Source organism: Podarcis erhardii (assembly GCF_964252035.2).
Source record: "Podarcis erhardii genome assembly, chromosome: 4".
NCBI lineage: Eukaryota > Metazoa > Chordata > Lepidosauria > Squamata > Lacertidae > Podarcis > Podarcis erhardii.
The window spans coordinates 85,764,634-85,778,193 of record NC_138508.1 but is presented as its reverse complement, the minus strand read 5'-3'; the positions used below and the strand labels follow the sequence as shown (position 1 = coordinate 85,778,193).

The following is a 13,560-nucleotide window of genomic DNA, read 5'->3' as shown; positions in this document are numbered from 1 at the left end:
ACTTTGACGTGCTTTCGAACTGCTAGGTTGGCAGGAGCAGGGACCGAGCAATGGGAGCTCACCCCACTGCGGGGATTCGAACCACCGACCTTCTGATCGGCAAGTCCTAGGCTCTGTGGTTTAACCCACAGCGCCACCCGCGTCCTTCCCACCCATTAGGGCAGCCTTAATGGTCTGACTTTCTGGGTTTATTTGCTGTTGCTCTTTGCTGTGTTGGATGAGGGTGGATATTTTTGTGATTAAGAGACAGGTGCCAACCACCACCAAGTGACTCTTTCGTATTTTGATATTGTCTCAGTGGATCTGTGGTACTGAGTTGTATTTTAGTATTCTATCTTTTCTACAAGCTACTTTGGGATTTCCTTTGCTTTAGGAAGCAATGCATAAATCTAATTAAAGTTCACTGGCTACCTTACAGCACCAAAATGCTGCCTGCTCAGTAGACTAGAGGGAAGACCATTTCAAGGGAGCTACATGTGAACTGCAGCACACACCACTAGATTGGCCTTGGCTTCTGTTTTGATTTGGAAAGTGTGCCAAAAGGGAAAAAGTGCCTTATTCTTTTCACTTTCCTTTTCCAAGCGTGGGTTTTTAAAATTAAACTCATTACTTGGTTCCATTCCAGCTTGGTTTCTGATCTGACTATGAGCCTGAGCCTCCCTTGGTCACTTTGTGCTAGCGGAGGGAGTGCAGAGTACATCTTTGTAGATTCCAATTGAAACAATCAGCCATGGGGTGCTTCTGGCCAACTTGTTGGGGATGGATGGTTGAGTGACTGCTTACAGTGGCTCTGATCAGTGGAGAGCAGCTCCTAGAAGGTGGTGCTGGAGTTTCCTAATGTGTGACCTTTGACTGATGGGATTCTGAAGAGTCTGCTCTTCACCTATATGCTCTTTAACTGCTGAGTGAGGTTATCTGGATATTTTGGCATATGTTACCAAACTCTGTCTCTCGTTCCCTTCATCGAAACCCAGAAAGGCAGCAGGTAGCTGTTTTGGAATCAGTGTTGGTGAATGAAGTAAAACATAATAATCTTGGAAGTGAAGATTACCCTTGGGTGGAGAGGTGGTACTCCTTTTGAAGCAACAGGTTCACAGTTTGGGAGACTTAGAATCATAGAATTATAAAGTATAAAGGATCATTTTGTCTAGTCTCCTGCAGTGCAGGAATATGCCCCTGTCCCATACAGGGATTGAACCTGCAACCTTGGCGTTATCAGCACCACTCTCTAACCAACTGAGCTATCCAGGCTGATTCTTGATATACATGTGACCAGGAGTTCTTTCAACCAACTTCATTTAGTACACTAATTGCATTTTTCTTGGGAGTAGTAGAACCAGTCATTTCTAGATTGGCTTACTGTAATGAGCTCAATGTGGGACTTCCTTGGAAGATGTTCTGGAAACTTCAGTTGATTCAGAATGCTATGGCCCCAGCTGTTGTCTGAGTTTACTAAGACAGGTCATATTGTGCCAGTTTTGTACCAGCTCTGCTCGCTGCCAGTTTGTTCCTGGGTTCAATTCAAGGTGCTGGTTTTGGACTTTCAGTCCCAAAATGATTTAAAGCTGGAATATTCCAGGAATTGCTTCTTCCCACATGAACTTGCTTGCATGTCACTCAGCTTCTTGCTGTACCTCCACCTAGAGAAATTCAGTTGATGGAAATGAGACAGCTTCTCTTTAAATTACGGCACTCAGATTATAGAATGACTTACAGTCTAGGGTGTCTTGCCCCTTCATTGCCCACTTTTAAGTGTGCCCTGGAAGTCAGTTTTATTCAGCGGGCTTTTTAAAAAATGAAATCCATTTGAGTGGTTTGTGCTTTTGCTGTTTGTGTTTTTCTGCTGCTTTTGGCGTGCTCTGGTCCATGGGGTCACGAAGAGTGGGACACGACTAAACAACTAAACAACAACAACTTATTGTTCTTATTATTGGTATCTGATTTTGTCCATATTTCAGTGTTACGTTGTAATTTTCCTTCATTGTATAGAATGATGGAATGTTAACATAAATAAAATAATAAATGAAAATATTTGGTATAAATGCTATTCTGCTTTTTGTCTGATGTATGGAAGGAACAAACTGGCCAAAGATGTTCATACAAATGGAGTAGATGGGAAGAATGCTACTCTGAAACTGTTGATGAGAGAGAGTTTGGTGGGGAGTCCAAGACTTATGTTCACACTCCTGCTTACTGTGCACTCACTGTGTTTTCAGTGCTCCATTTTTTATCTCTGTTTTCACAATGTTATCCAAGATGCATAAGTATCCTGTACTTTGTTAATACAACCCTGCTGTTTGATGCATTATTTCTCAAACCAGAAGCTTCAGTTGGTTCCTTTCTAGCCAAGGTGTGAACACTTTTGTACAGGGCAAAAACATTACCACCCATCAACGCCCCCTGGTGTGTATAGAAACAGAATTGAATCTGATGCTAATGAAGCCGGGCTGATGTGAACAGTTGGGTTAGTGGAGGTGGGAAAGAGCTGTAAAACACACCAGAAAAAAACTTCACCGCACTTTCAAGTTGATAAGTGAACCTCTCTTAAGTATTCAGGAAATTAGCTGAAAAACAGTCATGGAAGCAAACAGACATCTGCGGTGTCGTAGACTGATATAGCAGAGTTATAGCAAAGTTGACTTAATGTTGATAGTGCTTGCAGGAATCTATTACTGCTTAGTTTGCTTCTACATTTGTACATTGGCTTTTTTGATGACAACATCTTCAGTAGGACTAGTTTATAGAACTAGTTCATGTTATCTTTGTTTAATTGAGGAAGTGAAAATAGTATACCTTTTTGGGCTGCCTATGTTTTGCTTAAAACCATGTACGTATTACCCAAATTCCCCAAATACTACTTCTACAATTAGCTAACTAGTGGTGGTGGTGTGTGTGTGTGTGTGTGTGTGTGTGAGAGAGAGAGAGAGAGAGAGAGAGAGAGATTGAATTGGTTTAGAAACTATGAATGCAACTTCAGGAGCGTCTTAGTTAAAATGACATTGCGGCACCTTTTGAATTCCAGATGAGAGGAAAATTATAGAAACGTCATTTGAATTTAGGTATGCCTCTGGGTGTAAAATAATCATAATATTTACAGTAAGCCTGCAACTTACATGGGGGTTACATTCCAGGGATTCCACCTAAAGCCCAATTGTGTAAAGTCAGAACACTGGGTACAGTGGTGAGTGGAATTGCCAAAGTCCTTTTCCTCCAGACACCCACCTGCATTCTGCCCTCTTTTAAAATTTATTTACTTATTTATTTTAACCAGCATGTAAAGCTGAATGCATTTAACTTAAATGTGTGTAAGCTGCAGGCTTACAGTAGATACCCTCAAAGCACATACCTGCTTAGCTGTCACTCATTTTCAGGGGAGTCAGGAAATATCACCTTGTGGCACGTTTCATGTTCCATGTATCTCCAATTAAAACTGCAACATTGTAATTAATCTTGGTATGCATGTTCAGGACAACGTTCTGCACCTGAGGTTTGGAGATTGACTTGTACATCCTTTTTTCCCTAAACTCTGGAAGCACAATAGATTCTATTGTGGCATCTGAAACGAGGCCTCTTGAACACTGTTCTTTAGTGTATTTGGATTTAATGAGAGTAGTTTGGTATACATGATAATTTTCCAACTAAGCCATGGGGTCAGTTCATTGAAATCAGTGGGCATGGGAAATGCGTCTATTCTGACTAAAATTGATGTACTTTAATGTGTTAGGGTTTTAGAATTGTTTCATATGCACAGTATTTTGAGTGTGCTTAATACATATCTAAAATCAGAATGGATAGATGTATTGCATTCTACCATCTAAATTCTCTGGCTATATTTCTTCCTAATTTTAAAGGTCTGAGCATATTACTTCAGAAGTATTTAAGTCTTCTGGCCCCCTCTTAAATACCTTCTTGATCTTTGAGAATTGATCCTATTTCTACCTGAGACTCACAATTATTTTTAGTCACATCAAAAGAACATGCTGTTAAATGTCATCTTAACTTCTTCATTAGTAGTTTGTTCCTCTAGTCTGTCTCAGAGAACTGCTATAGCTATGATGCAGATGCCTGATTGTATATAACCATATAAATATTATTAAATACTATGCATTTAATAAAATAAATAGAATACCAGCCCCCTTTTCATTGCTAATTATTAAAAATGGCAGATGCTTCCTGAGCAATATTTTTTGTCCCTTTAAAAGATTAGCTAAGTATCCTTAAACTATGCCAAAGTCTAACTCTTTGAGATACTTCCTCTAGAACATGTACTCTCCAAAAATAATTCTAAATTGTAGGCAAACTTTTTTTGGCCATTAGCTGTAGCCCCCACCTTTTACAGAACATCTGTTTGACAATTGTTCCTGTGAATAAGATAAGAATGAATTAGGGAATCTAAGCCTGCTTAAATAATTCTCAAGATTTTCTGGTTCACGTGTAGTGATATTGAACTCTTTAGTCATAGGCTTTAATTTGTTCATGGTGCTGACCTGATGCTGTGCAGGGACACTCACTGCATCCCTTCATTCAATTCAGTCTAATTATCACCAACTTCCTGGGGAGCCTGCTTAGATGGAACTGGCCGTGAATGTTTGTTGTTAAGTAGTACGATATTAAGCTACCCTGGTTACATTTAACAAAGTAGTTTTAGGCTTTGAATTTACATATAGATTATCAGCGTAGCCACATTCAGGTTTGCATTTCTTTGTATTATTTGTCAAAAGCCAAACCACACTTGGCATAAAATGAAATTTAACTTCACGAGCCCTTGAATGTACCAACGAGCCCTTGTGTTCATTATACAGTATATATCCTCCTTCCCCTCCCTTTTCTCTTTTGTTTTGTGTGTGTGTGTGTGTGTGTCTGTGTTTATACTGTGTGCGATATATTTGAGCATACCTGTCTGCACGATGTGAATTATCTTTTTCATTTCCTAAAACAATAGCTAAAGGAGGTGGTAGTAAATGTATTTGCTGGCGCATATGTGTTAAAATGTGGACATTTTGTCTTTCCAGGTCCATGTGAAAATGGCGGATGAAGCAGTCTGTGTTGGCCCAGCTCCCACTAGTAAAAGCTACCTCAACATGGATGCTATCATGGAAGCCATTAAAAAAACCCGGGCCCAAGCTGTGAGTCTGAATGAGTCTCTCCTCTGCAGCTGTTTCATATATAGAAAGCAGAGAAGCTAGAGTTTGTATTTAAAGATAAAAAAAAGAAGCGAGGGGGAGAATGATTGAATATGCTATTCCAGTTTAGTTCATGTCACATGAGTTAAATGTGGCCGAAATCGCTACTGGAAATCAAAGGCTTTTGTAGCATCTGGCAGTGCCGGTTGCTGATCCTGCAGGTGGCTGCTGGATTCAGCTTTCACACCAGGGAGCAGCTTCAGTTCATTTCCAAATTTGCTGGGGGTGGGGGTGGGAATCCCAATTAGTTTAGAGCACTAACCCTTTCTGTGCCATAGCCTCTTTTTCTGGATGTCTTTTTTTTATAAGACAGCAGTAATCTTGCTTAGTTTTATTTTATTATTTGGCCTGTGTGAGAATTTTATCCACATGGCGAATATGATAAATGGTGCACTGAGTAATTATTTTTCAGTGTTTCATGTTGCTGACAAAACATGATTGACTAGGTGTGCAGCCTGTTTTCTTCTCTTCCCTCTGCCCCTCTATCCTTCAATAAGGTCAAAGAGTCAAAGTTTAACAAGAATGGTTGGCATTTTAAAAAAATGATGACAATAATATTTTTTCCTTGTTGCATCAGTGAATGCAAATGTGGTCTTCAGAACTGCTGAATGCGAAAGCATCTTTAAATAAAATTCGCTGGATGGGAGTCGGACAACACCAGCAATTACCCTGGAGTGTCTCAATTAGCATTATCATTTCTTTTGAAATGAATGTTTCAGTATGGTGCATTTGGAAAGGGGGAGGGAGGAGAAAAATGGCAAACAACATTAATTAGCTAACAGACACTGCAGATGTTTACATTGTTAGTTAAGAAGATTTAATAGAGATAGAAATAGTTCAGGCTTTCATCTTTAGCCTGCCACCTAGATTTCCTTAGCTACGAATTTACGTAAGATTACAAATTATGAAACTGAAGGTTTTCCCACTTTACTGTGTTCTGTAATTACTCTATGTACCATGTGGTTGCATTATTTTGATACTGAGGCATTTTGTAAAAATTGTTTTTACAACTCATTTGTGGTCTACTGGTTGTTATTTTTGTAAAAAAATACTATATTCTGTTTGAAGTGGGATTTGTAGCAGAGCTGCTAACATTGAATACTGGCACTGTGGTTAACTTGAAGGCCAGAAAAATGTTTTTGAGAGAAGAGCTTGGAAGGTTAGAGAAATGTGAAAGGGTATGGAGAGAGGTGCTTACACAGAGAGAAATGTAATAAGGAAGAGCTTCTAGAATCATCTGGTGGGAATAGAAATGAAAATAAGTCAAAATGACCGTATCTGTGTTTCTCACCCAGGTTAACGACTGTTAGATACTTTGGAAGGTGGTGCATAGATACCATGTTTTTAGCACTTGCATGTGAAATGTTAGCATGCCAGAAAATTGTGGCCTGGGAGCATATGATACTCGCCCGGTAACATTGCAGCCACCAGTGATCTAGTTTATATGTGATTGTGAACATAGGGAACCCTGAATTGATAAACCATTATTTTTTCTTTGTCTTGTTTAAAGACAAATATGCTGTACATTTAAATTAAGACTGAGAGTTGAGGAGTGCATGAAGTGGCTTATGCTGCTGTTTAGAGTAAGCTATTGATTTCCACAGGGGACGCGGGTGGCACTGTGGGTAAAAGCCTCAGCGCCTAGGACTTGCCGATCGAAAGGTCGGCGGTTTGAATCCCTGCGGCGGGGTGCGCTCCCGTCGCTCGGTCCCAGCGCCTGCCAACCTGGCAGTTCGAAAGCATCCCCGGGTGCAAGTAGATAAATAGGGACCGCTTACTAGCGGGAAGGTAAACGGCGTTCCGTGTGCTGCGCTGGCTCGCCAGATGCAGCTTGTCACGCTGGCCACGTGACCCGGAAGTGTCTGCGGACAGTGCTGGCTCCCGGCCTCTAGAGTGAGATGAGCGCACAACCCTAGAGTCTGTCAAGACTGGCCCGTACGGGCAGGGGTACCTTTACCTTTACTATTGATTTCCACAGAGTTTGTCATATGATGGAGAATGGACGGAAAGCTTATTCTAGCTCAAAAACTTTATTTCCTCACTAGCAAAACTGGTTCCAACAAAATGACTGCCATAAGGGGTGTTTTCTGCTGTATCTACTCATCTAGTACAAAGTACAAGTAAACTTGCTGCTTTAAATTGTAATTACTGATGAGATGCTGTCAGCATCAAGCTTTTGGTTGTCTAGAGCAATGAAACCTACTCTTGGCTTTTATTTTTAAAAGGTCCATCCAGGATATGGATTCCTATCTGAAAACAAAGATTTTTCTGGCCGTCTGGTAAGTTTTTAAATGATGCTTCTCTTTGAGCATGATGTGGTGTATTGCTGTATATTGCTGCAGCCTTTGAAATTATTAATCAGTGTGGTTAATGTATTAAAGTTTTAATCACAGATTAAAATTAAAGCCATCAATGAAAACTCCCTTTCCCCATCTTGAAGACCCTGATCCTTTGTAGGCTAACATCTCTGCCTTCCATTTTCCTTATTTGATAGAGAGAAGCTTAGATTTTTTTTCCTTGCGGTGTATCTGAAACTGTGCTTGGATAACTTGACATTTGGGATGAAACATTTGTAGCATACTCTCTAACAATAAAAACCAATGGAAACATGCATCAGTTAATCCTTTTAACCTTTTCATTCAGTACTCATGGGCTGGTCTTGTTTGTTTATTTGAAGCCACTTTGTCCCTTGTGGGTACTGCATATTTCTGTAAGGCAACTGTTCTGAAATGTAAGCTATGAAATATAGACATCAGTGAATGACATTTATTTATTCACTTTGTTTCCTATTTGAAAAAGTGAAAAGAGTGCTTCCCTTAAAGAGCCCCATGGTAATACCCTCTATGGGCTTCTGGCTTCTGTTGTGTCTTAAATTTTATCACTTGCCTGTGTATTAATTGTGATTTTCAGTTATTCCCATCTGCCTTGAAGAATTTTGTTCAGAAGCAACCCACAAATATTAAATGAATCTTGTACTTTGTACACATTGAATATTGTACACATTGATAGATTACTTAAGAGCCGTAAATGACTTAATTTTTCAGCAGGCAATCCTTTTAGGAAGCCGTTTTTTAAAAAAATCATCATCGTTGTGGCATGTATTGTATTAAATCACACTGTAATACCTGCAGATTACCAAAGATGAATAATGTCTGCAAGTAGATCAAATTATCCAAATCCCACTGGTCTCACTAATTATGCTGAGATCCAATAGGCCTTTTTTTGGTTTCCCTTCTTACTGTAGCGCCTTCTCATCTATCACCTCTTCCCTCAACTGCACTTGAAAGAAGGTCTTGTAGTGGGATTTGATGATCTACTAAGGACTACAGTTGACAAGTGGAGTCCTGTCAGGGGAAAAAAGTGGGATATAAATATATAATAAGAGTAAGTGAAAATTACTACCCCTCACTCCATATGCAGAAGAGTTTTCTGCTTGCATGGAGGAACTATTTGAATTCCAGCTGGTAACTGATGTGTGGAGATGTTGTAACGTGGAAAGGGCTGGAAGATACTTGTACCGTGGTACCTCAGGTTACATATGCTTCAGGTTACAGACTCCGCTAACCCAGAAATAGTGCTTCAGGTTAGGAACTTTGCTTCAGGATGAGAACAGAAATCGTGCTCTGGCAGCGCAGTGGCAGCAGGAGGTCCCATTAGCTAAAGTGGTGCTTCAGGTTAAGAACAGTTTCAGGTTAAGAACTCACCTCCGGAACGAATTAAGTACTTAACCCGAGGTACCACTGTATAGAAATGAAAAGACACATAGCCCATTTTGGAAGCATTGATTTTAAATCAGGTTTCCAGTTTCGCAATTCATGCTTTTCTTGTACAAGTGTGCCTACTAGTCAGTTGTTCTAACAAGGAAAGCATATTTGTTTGTAACTAAATAAAGCATTTGCAGCACTATTATTTGGGAGTGTAATTCAGAACCTCTTGTCGTGAAGCCCACATGCCTTCTGTAGTTTACAGTCGCTTACCCTTGTCTCTAAGAGATAACGGAATAGCAACAACAACAAAATAAGCTAAGCACTGGTAAGTTCATGCACACACCCTCCATGCCCCCGTGACTCATAATTTTTTACTCTAATTCAGTTCATTCAAATGCACATAAAATACACATCGTGTCTGTTGTTAAACCAGCACAGCCAGATGCTGCACTGGTTGCAGTCCATGGTGGAGACGGTGGGGCTCTCAGGCCTACCGCCAGTGATATGTTGACTGCTGACTCTGGGTAGGCTGCCCAAGTGCCGTTGATGGGGAACTTGCCCATGTCACTCTTGATGATCAAGAGGTCCATTTCCACTTGAGGAAGCCTGAGATCAGCCTGGCCCTCTGGAGTGGTGAGTCGTGACTGCACTTGGTGTAGAGGCTGAGCAGGCGTTCCAGCAGTACCGCCACACTCAGGCCTCTCTAACTTCAGCGGTTCGGCTAAAAGCAGCTGCTCCAGGTTCTTCAGCTGCACTTTGGCTGGCATGGTGGCAGAGGAGGAGCAAGTGGGGTGGCTAGTTGAGTCCACCAGGAAGAAGGGAGAGGCCGTGATAAAGATGGTGAGGGGGCAGAATCCCTGCGGGCCTGGATGACTTGGAGCTGCACCTCTCGGCATGCAGGTCATTGCCAGTGTGTGAAGCATGAGTAGAAAATCAAGTAGAATTTCATTAGCTTCTATAAAGGTAAAGGTACCCCTGACCATTAGGTCCAGTCGTGGCCGACTTTGGGGTTGCGGCGCTCATCTCGCTTTATTGGCCAAGGGAGCCAGCGTACAGCTTCTGGGTCATGTGGCCAGCATGACTAAGCCGCTTCTGGCGAACCAGAGCAGCACATGGAAACGCCGTTTACCTTCCCGCCGGAGCGGTACCTATTTATCTACTTGCACTTTGATGTGCTTTTGAACTGCTAGGTTGGCCGGAGCAGGGACCGAGCAATGGGAGCTCACCCCAATGCGGGGATTCGAACCGCTGACCTTCTGATCGGCAAGTCCTAGGCTCTGTGGTTTAACCCACAGCGCCACCCATGCCCCTATTAGGTTCTATAGGGGTGTATATATTATAAATGATAAATTTTAAAAAGATCAGTGTCATTTTAACATGCCTGTCATGTTGAAATGGGAGGTGCCGTGTACTGAGTATGGTTATTTCTTTCTGTGTTGTGGCACTCTCTTAGGCATGTGTTTTTCACACACACACACACACACACACACATACAGACACACACACACACACACACAGAGAGAGAGAGAGAGAGAGAGAGTGACTCTTGTGCTGTGTCATGTGACATTCAGTGCAGAGGCATTTTGCAGTAGCTCTGCTTGTACTTGCTGGGAGAATAATTGTTCATTTCCTAGTGACAAAATGCTGTGTTTCTGGTAACTGGGAAAATGCAGTATCTTTACAACAGCGGCACCAGCCTATCTGAATCCTGTGCAAGAGAGAAAGAGAGAACTGCACATCTATTGTGTGGAAAGGCTGTAAAATAGATTTTTTAAAAATGTTGTGCAAAGGTAGCTTAAAAAAAATGTATGGTTAGACCCAGCTTATGTGTTAGCATGTATGATTAGCTGTACTGAGCTGTTACCTGTTGACTTCAGGCTTTTCAGGGCACAGCTGGTGAAGGGTATGACACTAGATGTAGATTTTCCAGCCTAAAAAATCCCCAAAACATTTGTGTGTCTTTATTATCTTTTGTCCTGTCCTGTAGTATTGTACTGTTTTTGCTTTCTTTTCAAAACCTTTCTGTTCCCTTGATCTTACAGTTTTCTTGCCACTTCCCTCTCCTGTCCTAGGTTCCAGTATTTCCCTCCTGTTTTCCTGTTCCACTAATCTCAATATTTATCTCCCATGCTCCACTTCTATTTCTTTCCTCTGAGCCTGCCTTGATGTGACTTCATCTTGGGGGTGTTCTTTCCATCTCTTTACAAAGGTTACCTCCAACTCCAGTTTGTGGTTTTGCTCTAATTTCCAAGTTATCCTGCCCATTTCTTTCAGCAAGATGGCTGTGAAAGTTGAGGGGGGAATTCCAGATGGCAGACAAGCTGCTTACCCCTCCTATCCCTCACTGAAGAGGACCACAACACTCTGTTGTGGCCTCACTTCATAGTCTTTTGAAAGTCCACGCAATAGTACTTTGCAAATTATGAATAATAAAAAGGTAAAGGTAAAGGACTCCTGGATGATTAAGTCCAGTCAAAGATGACTGGGGTTGCAAAATTTATTGTTGTAGGTATGTTTATATTGCTATTGAATTATATTCCCAGTGTGTCTTGCAAAAAAGGAATTAAAAAAATTAAACTGTAAATACATACAGTAATCTAAAAGCCTCTGAATAATAAAAGCAGTCAGCAGAAGTGAAATTTATTTTGAAAACTGGAGAAAATAAAGTATTTGCCTAATATATAAAGGCATGTTTGTCTTTTGAGACAGACGGGTGCTAACAGCTGAGTAAATTTGGACCCAAGTACCAAGTACCTGTTTATGGAGATCCATCCTGAGTGAAATCTCTCCTAGGTGAACCCCAGCTGTCCCCCACACTACTATAGTGTTGAGGTCCAATCTGATTATTTGCTCAGGATTCTGGCATATAGGGTGTTTAATCACTATTATGCTGTCCTGTGTTCACAATGTGGATAACATGTTAAAAAATGTTTTATGGTTGAATTCATGTTTTACGATGTTAGCTCACCTTCTGGTGAAAAGGCAGGCTATACAGCTATTGAAATAAATGTGTCAGTACAACAATAAAGTAGGCATCCAATGAACCTCTTTGAGGAGACCATTCCATAACTGGCTAGCCAACCACCTCACCTCAGATGGTAAATGAGAATCTTTCTGGAATATTAATGCATGCCAGTCTAAATCTATTAATTTTCCAGTTTTCAAGAAGTATGACTTCCAATGAATATGTTAATTTATGGGTGGGTACGGATGGAGCTGGGTGTTCTTTTAAGTTTCTGGATTGTAAGATGTGAAGGGCTTTAATAATGAAAACCAGCACTTTGTGTTGGGCCCAGAAATGGATTGGAAGCCAGTGCAGTATGCATACTATCATTGCATCCTAACTACTGATTTTACTGACTGCAATTTCCAGTCTTCAAAAACATTCCCATGTGTAGTGCATTAGAGTAGCCTAACCTGGAGGTTACTAGAACATGGATGACCTAAGGCAGACTATCTGGAAACATAAATTCACTGTCTCTACCACCCTTTGCTTACACTTCTGGTGTGCATGTGCCCCCAAAATACAGGAGGGAGCACTGTGTCAGAGGCAGAATATTAAGGAATAAAAACCCCTGGTTACCTTAGATATCAGTGGTAAAGTGCTGTTTAAATTGGCACAACTTGGTGCCTGATACATTATAGAGAACTTGCAAATCATTAAGAGAGCTTGAATTGCCTTACAGATGCCTAATATTGGACCATCCAGGTGGCTTAAAGATAATTTTGCTGCACATGAGCAGCTGCTTTAGTCTGAAGGCTTCACCTGCCACAGTAATATTTGAGGTTGGGAGAGCAGAGAGTAGACAGTATTCTAGTCCAGCAAATGACCATGCTGTGCTGCTTACGTGAGTAGAGGTCCAGTGTACCTCTTAGGAAGGCTAATTTTGTCATGTGATCAGTCCAGCATAGGGCCTTTGGATCTGTGTTTCATAACGTGAAATGGCTGAGAGACTGAAATTGCTATTTAAAAGTAGCAGTGAAAATGCTGCAGAAAAATGAGGAAGTAACACGTCAGCACATATTCTTGTATTTAATGTGTTGGTAAATCATGCTCCAGATCACATTTATTGTTTGAAAATGTGCTCCAGGCAAGCTAAAGTTACTTGATAATAGGCTGTGTTTTTACTTCTCTGCTAGTTTGCTGCATTTGAAAATGGACCATATTTTGGATTCGTTGTTGGTTCGTTGTTGATATTGTTACTTATTGAATTTTGTATCACCTGCACCAAAGTTTCTGTGTCTTACAGCATACAAAATAGGAAACTCAATTAAAAATCCCTAAGTGCAATTGCATGAGAATGCCAATAGCCTACTCTTCCATTATGCATATGAAAAAAGGAACATCCCCATGCAAATTAACAAAAATGAAAACCCCAATAAACAGTATTAAAAGCTGTTGTCAAGAGGAAGAAGTTAACTCTAAACCTCTAAAAACTGTGCCACTGCTAAAATGTACAAAACAAAGCCTGGGAAGAAAGAATATTTTTTTCTTTCTGTTGCTGAAAAGATTCCACAAAAGACACCAGGCGAGTTTCCCTCGAGGGGACCGTTTCATAGGCTGGAGGCCAGATATAGTCAGGTTTTGCTGCTTCAAAACATAATTTCAAAATAGATTTCTTTCTTGGGACTTATGTTGGCAAAACAGATATAATGAACATATTTGAAGA

The 13,560-nt window shown here is 40.7% G+C and overlaps 1 protein-coding gene across 2 annotated transcripts in view; it reads left to right on the top strand.

Moving 5' to 3' along the window:
• Nucleotides 1-13,560, top strand: part of PCCA (propionyl-CoA carboxylase subunit alpha) — a 240,178-nt gene that overhangs the window by 42,403 nt on the left and 184,215 nt on the right. For both annotated transcript variants that reach the window (XM_081858120.1, XM_081858119.1), the window contains exons 5-6: nt 5,013-5,126; nt 7,409-7,462. In XM_081858120.1, coding sequence (XP_081714246.1) covers nt 5,013-5,126; nt 7,409-7,462 — 168 coding nt within the window. The remainder of the gene's footprint in view (nt 1-5,012; nt 5,127-7,408; nt 7,463-13,560) is intronic.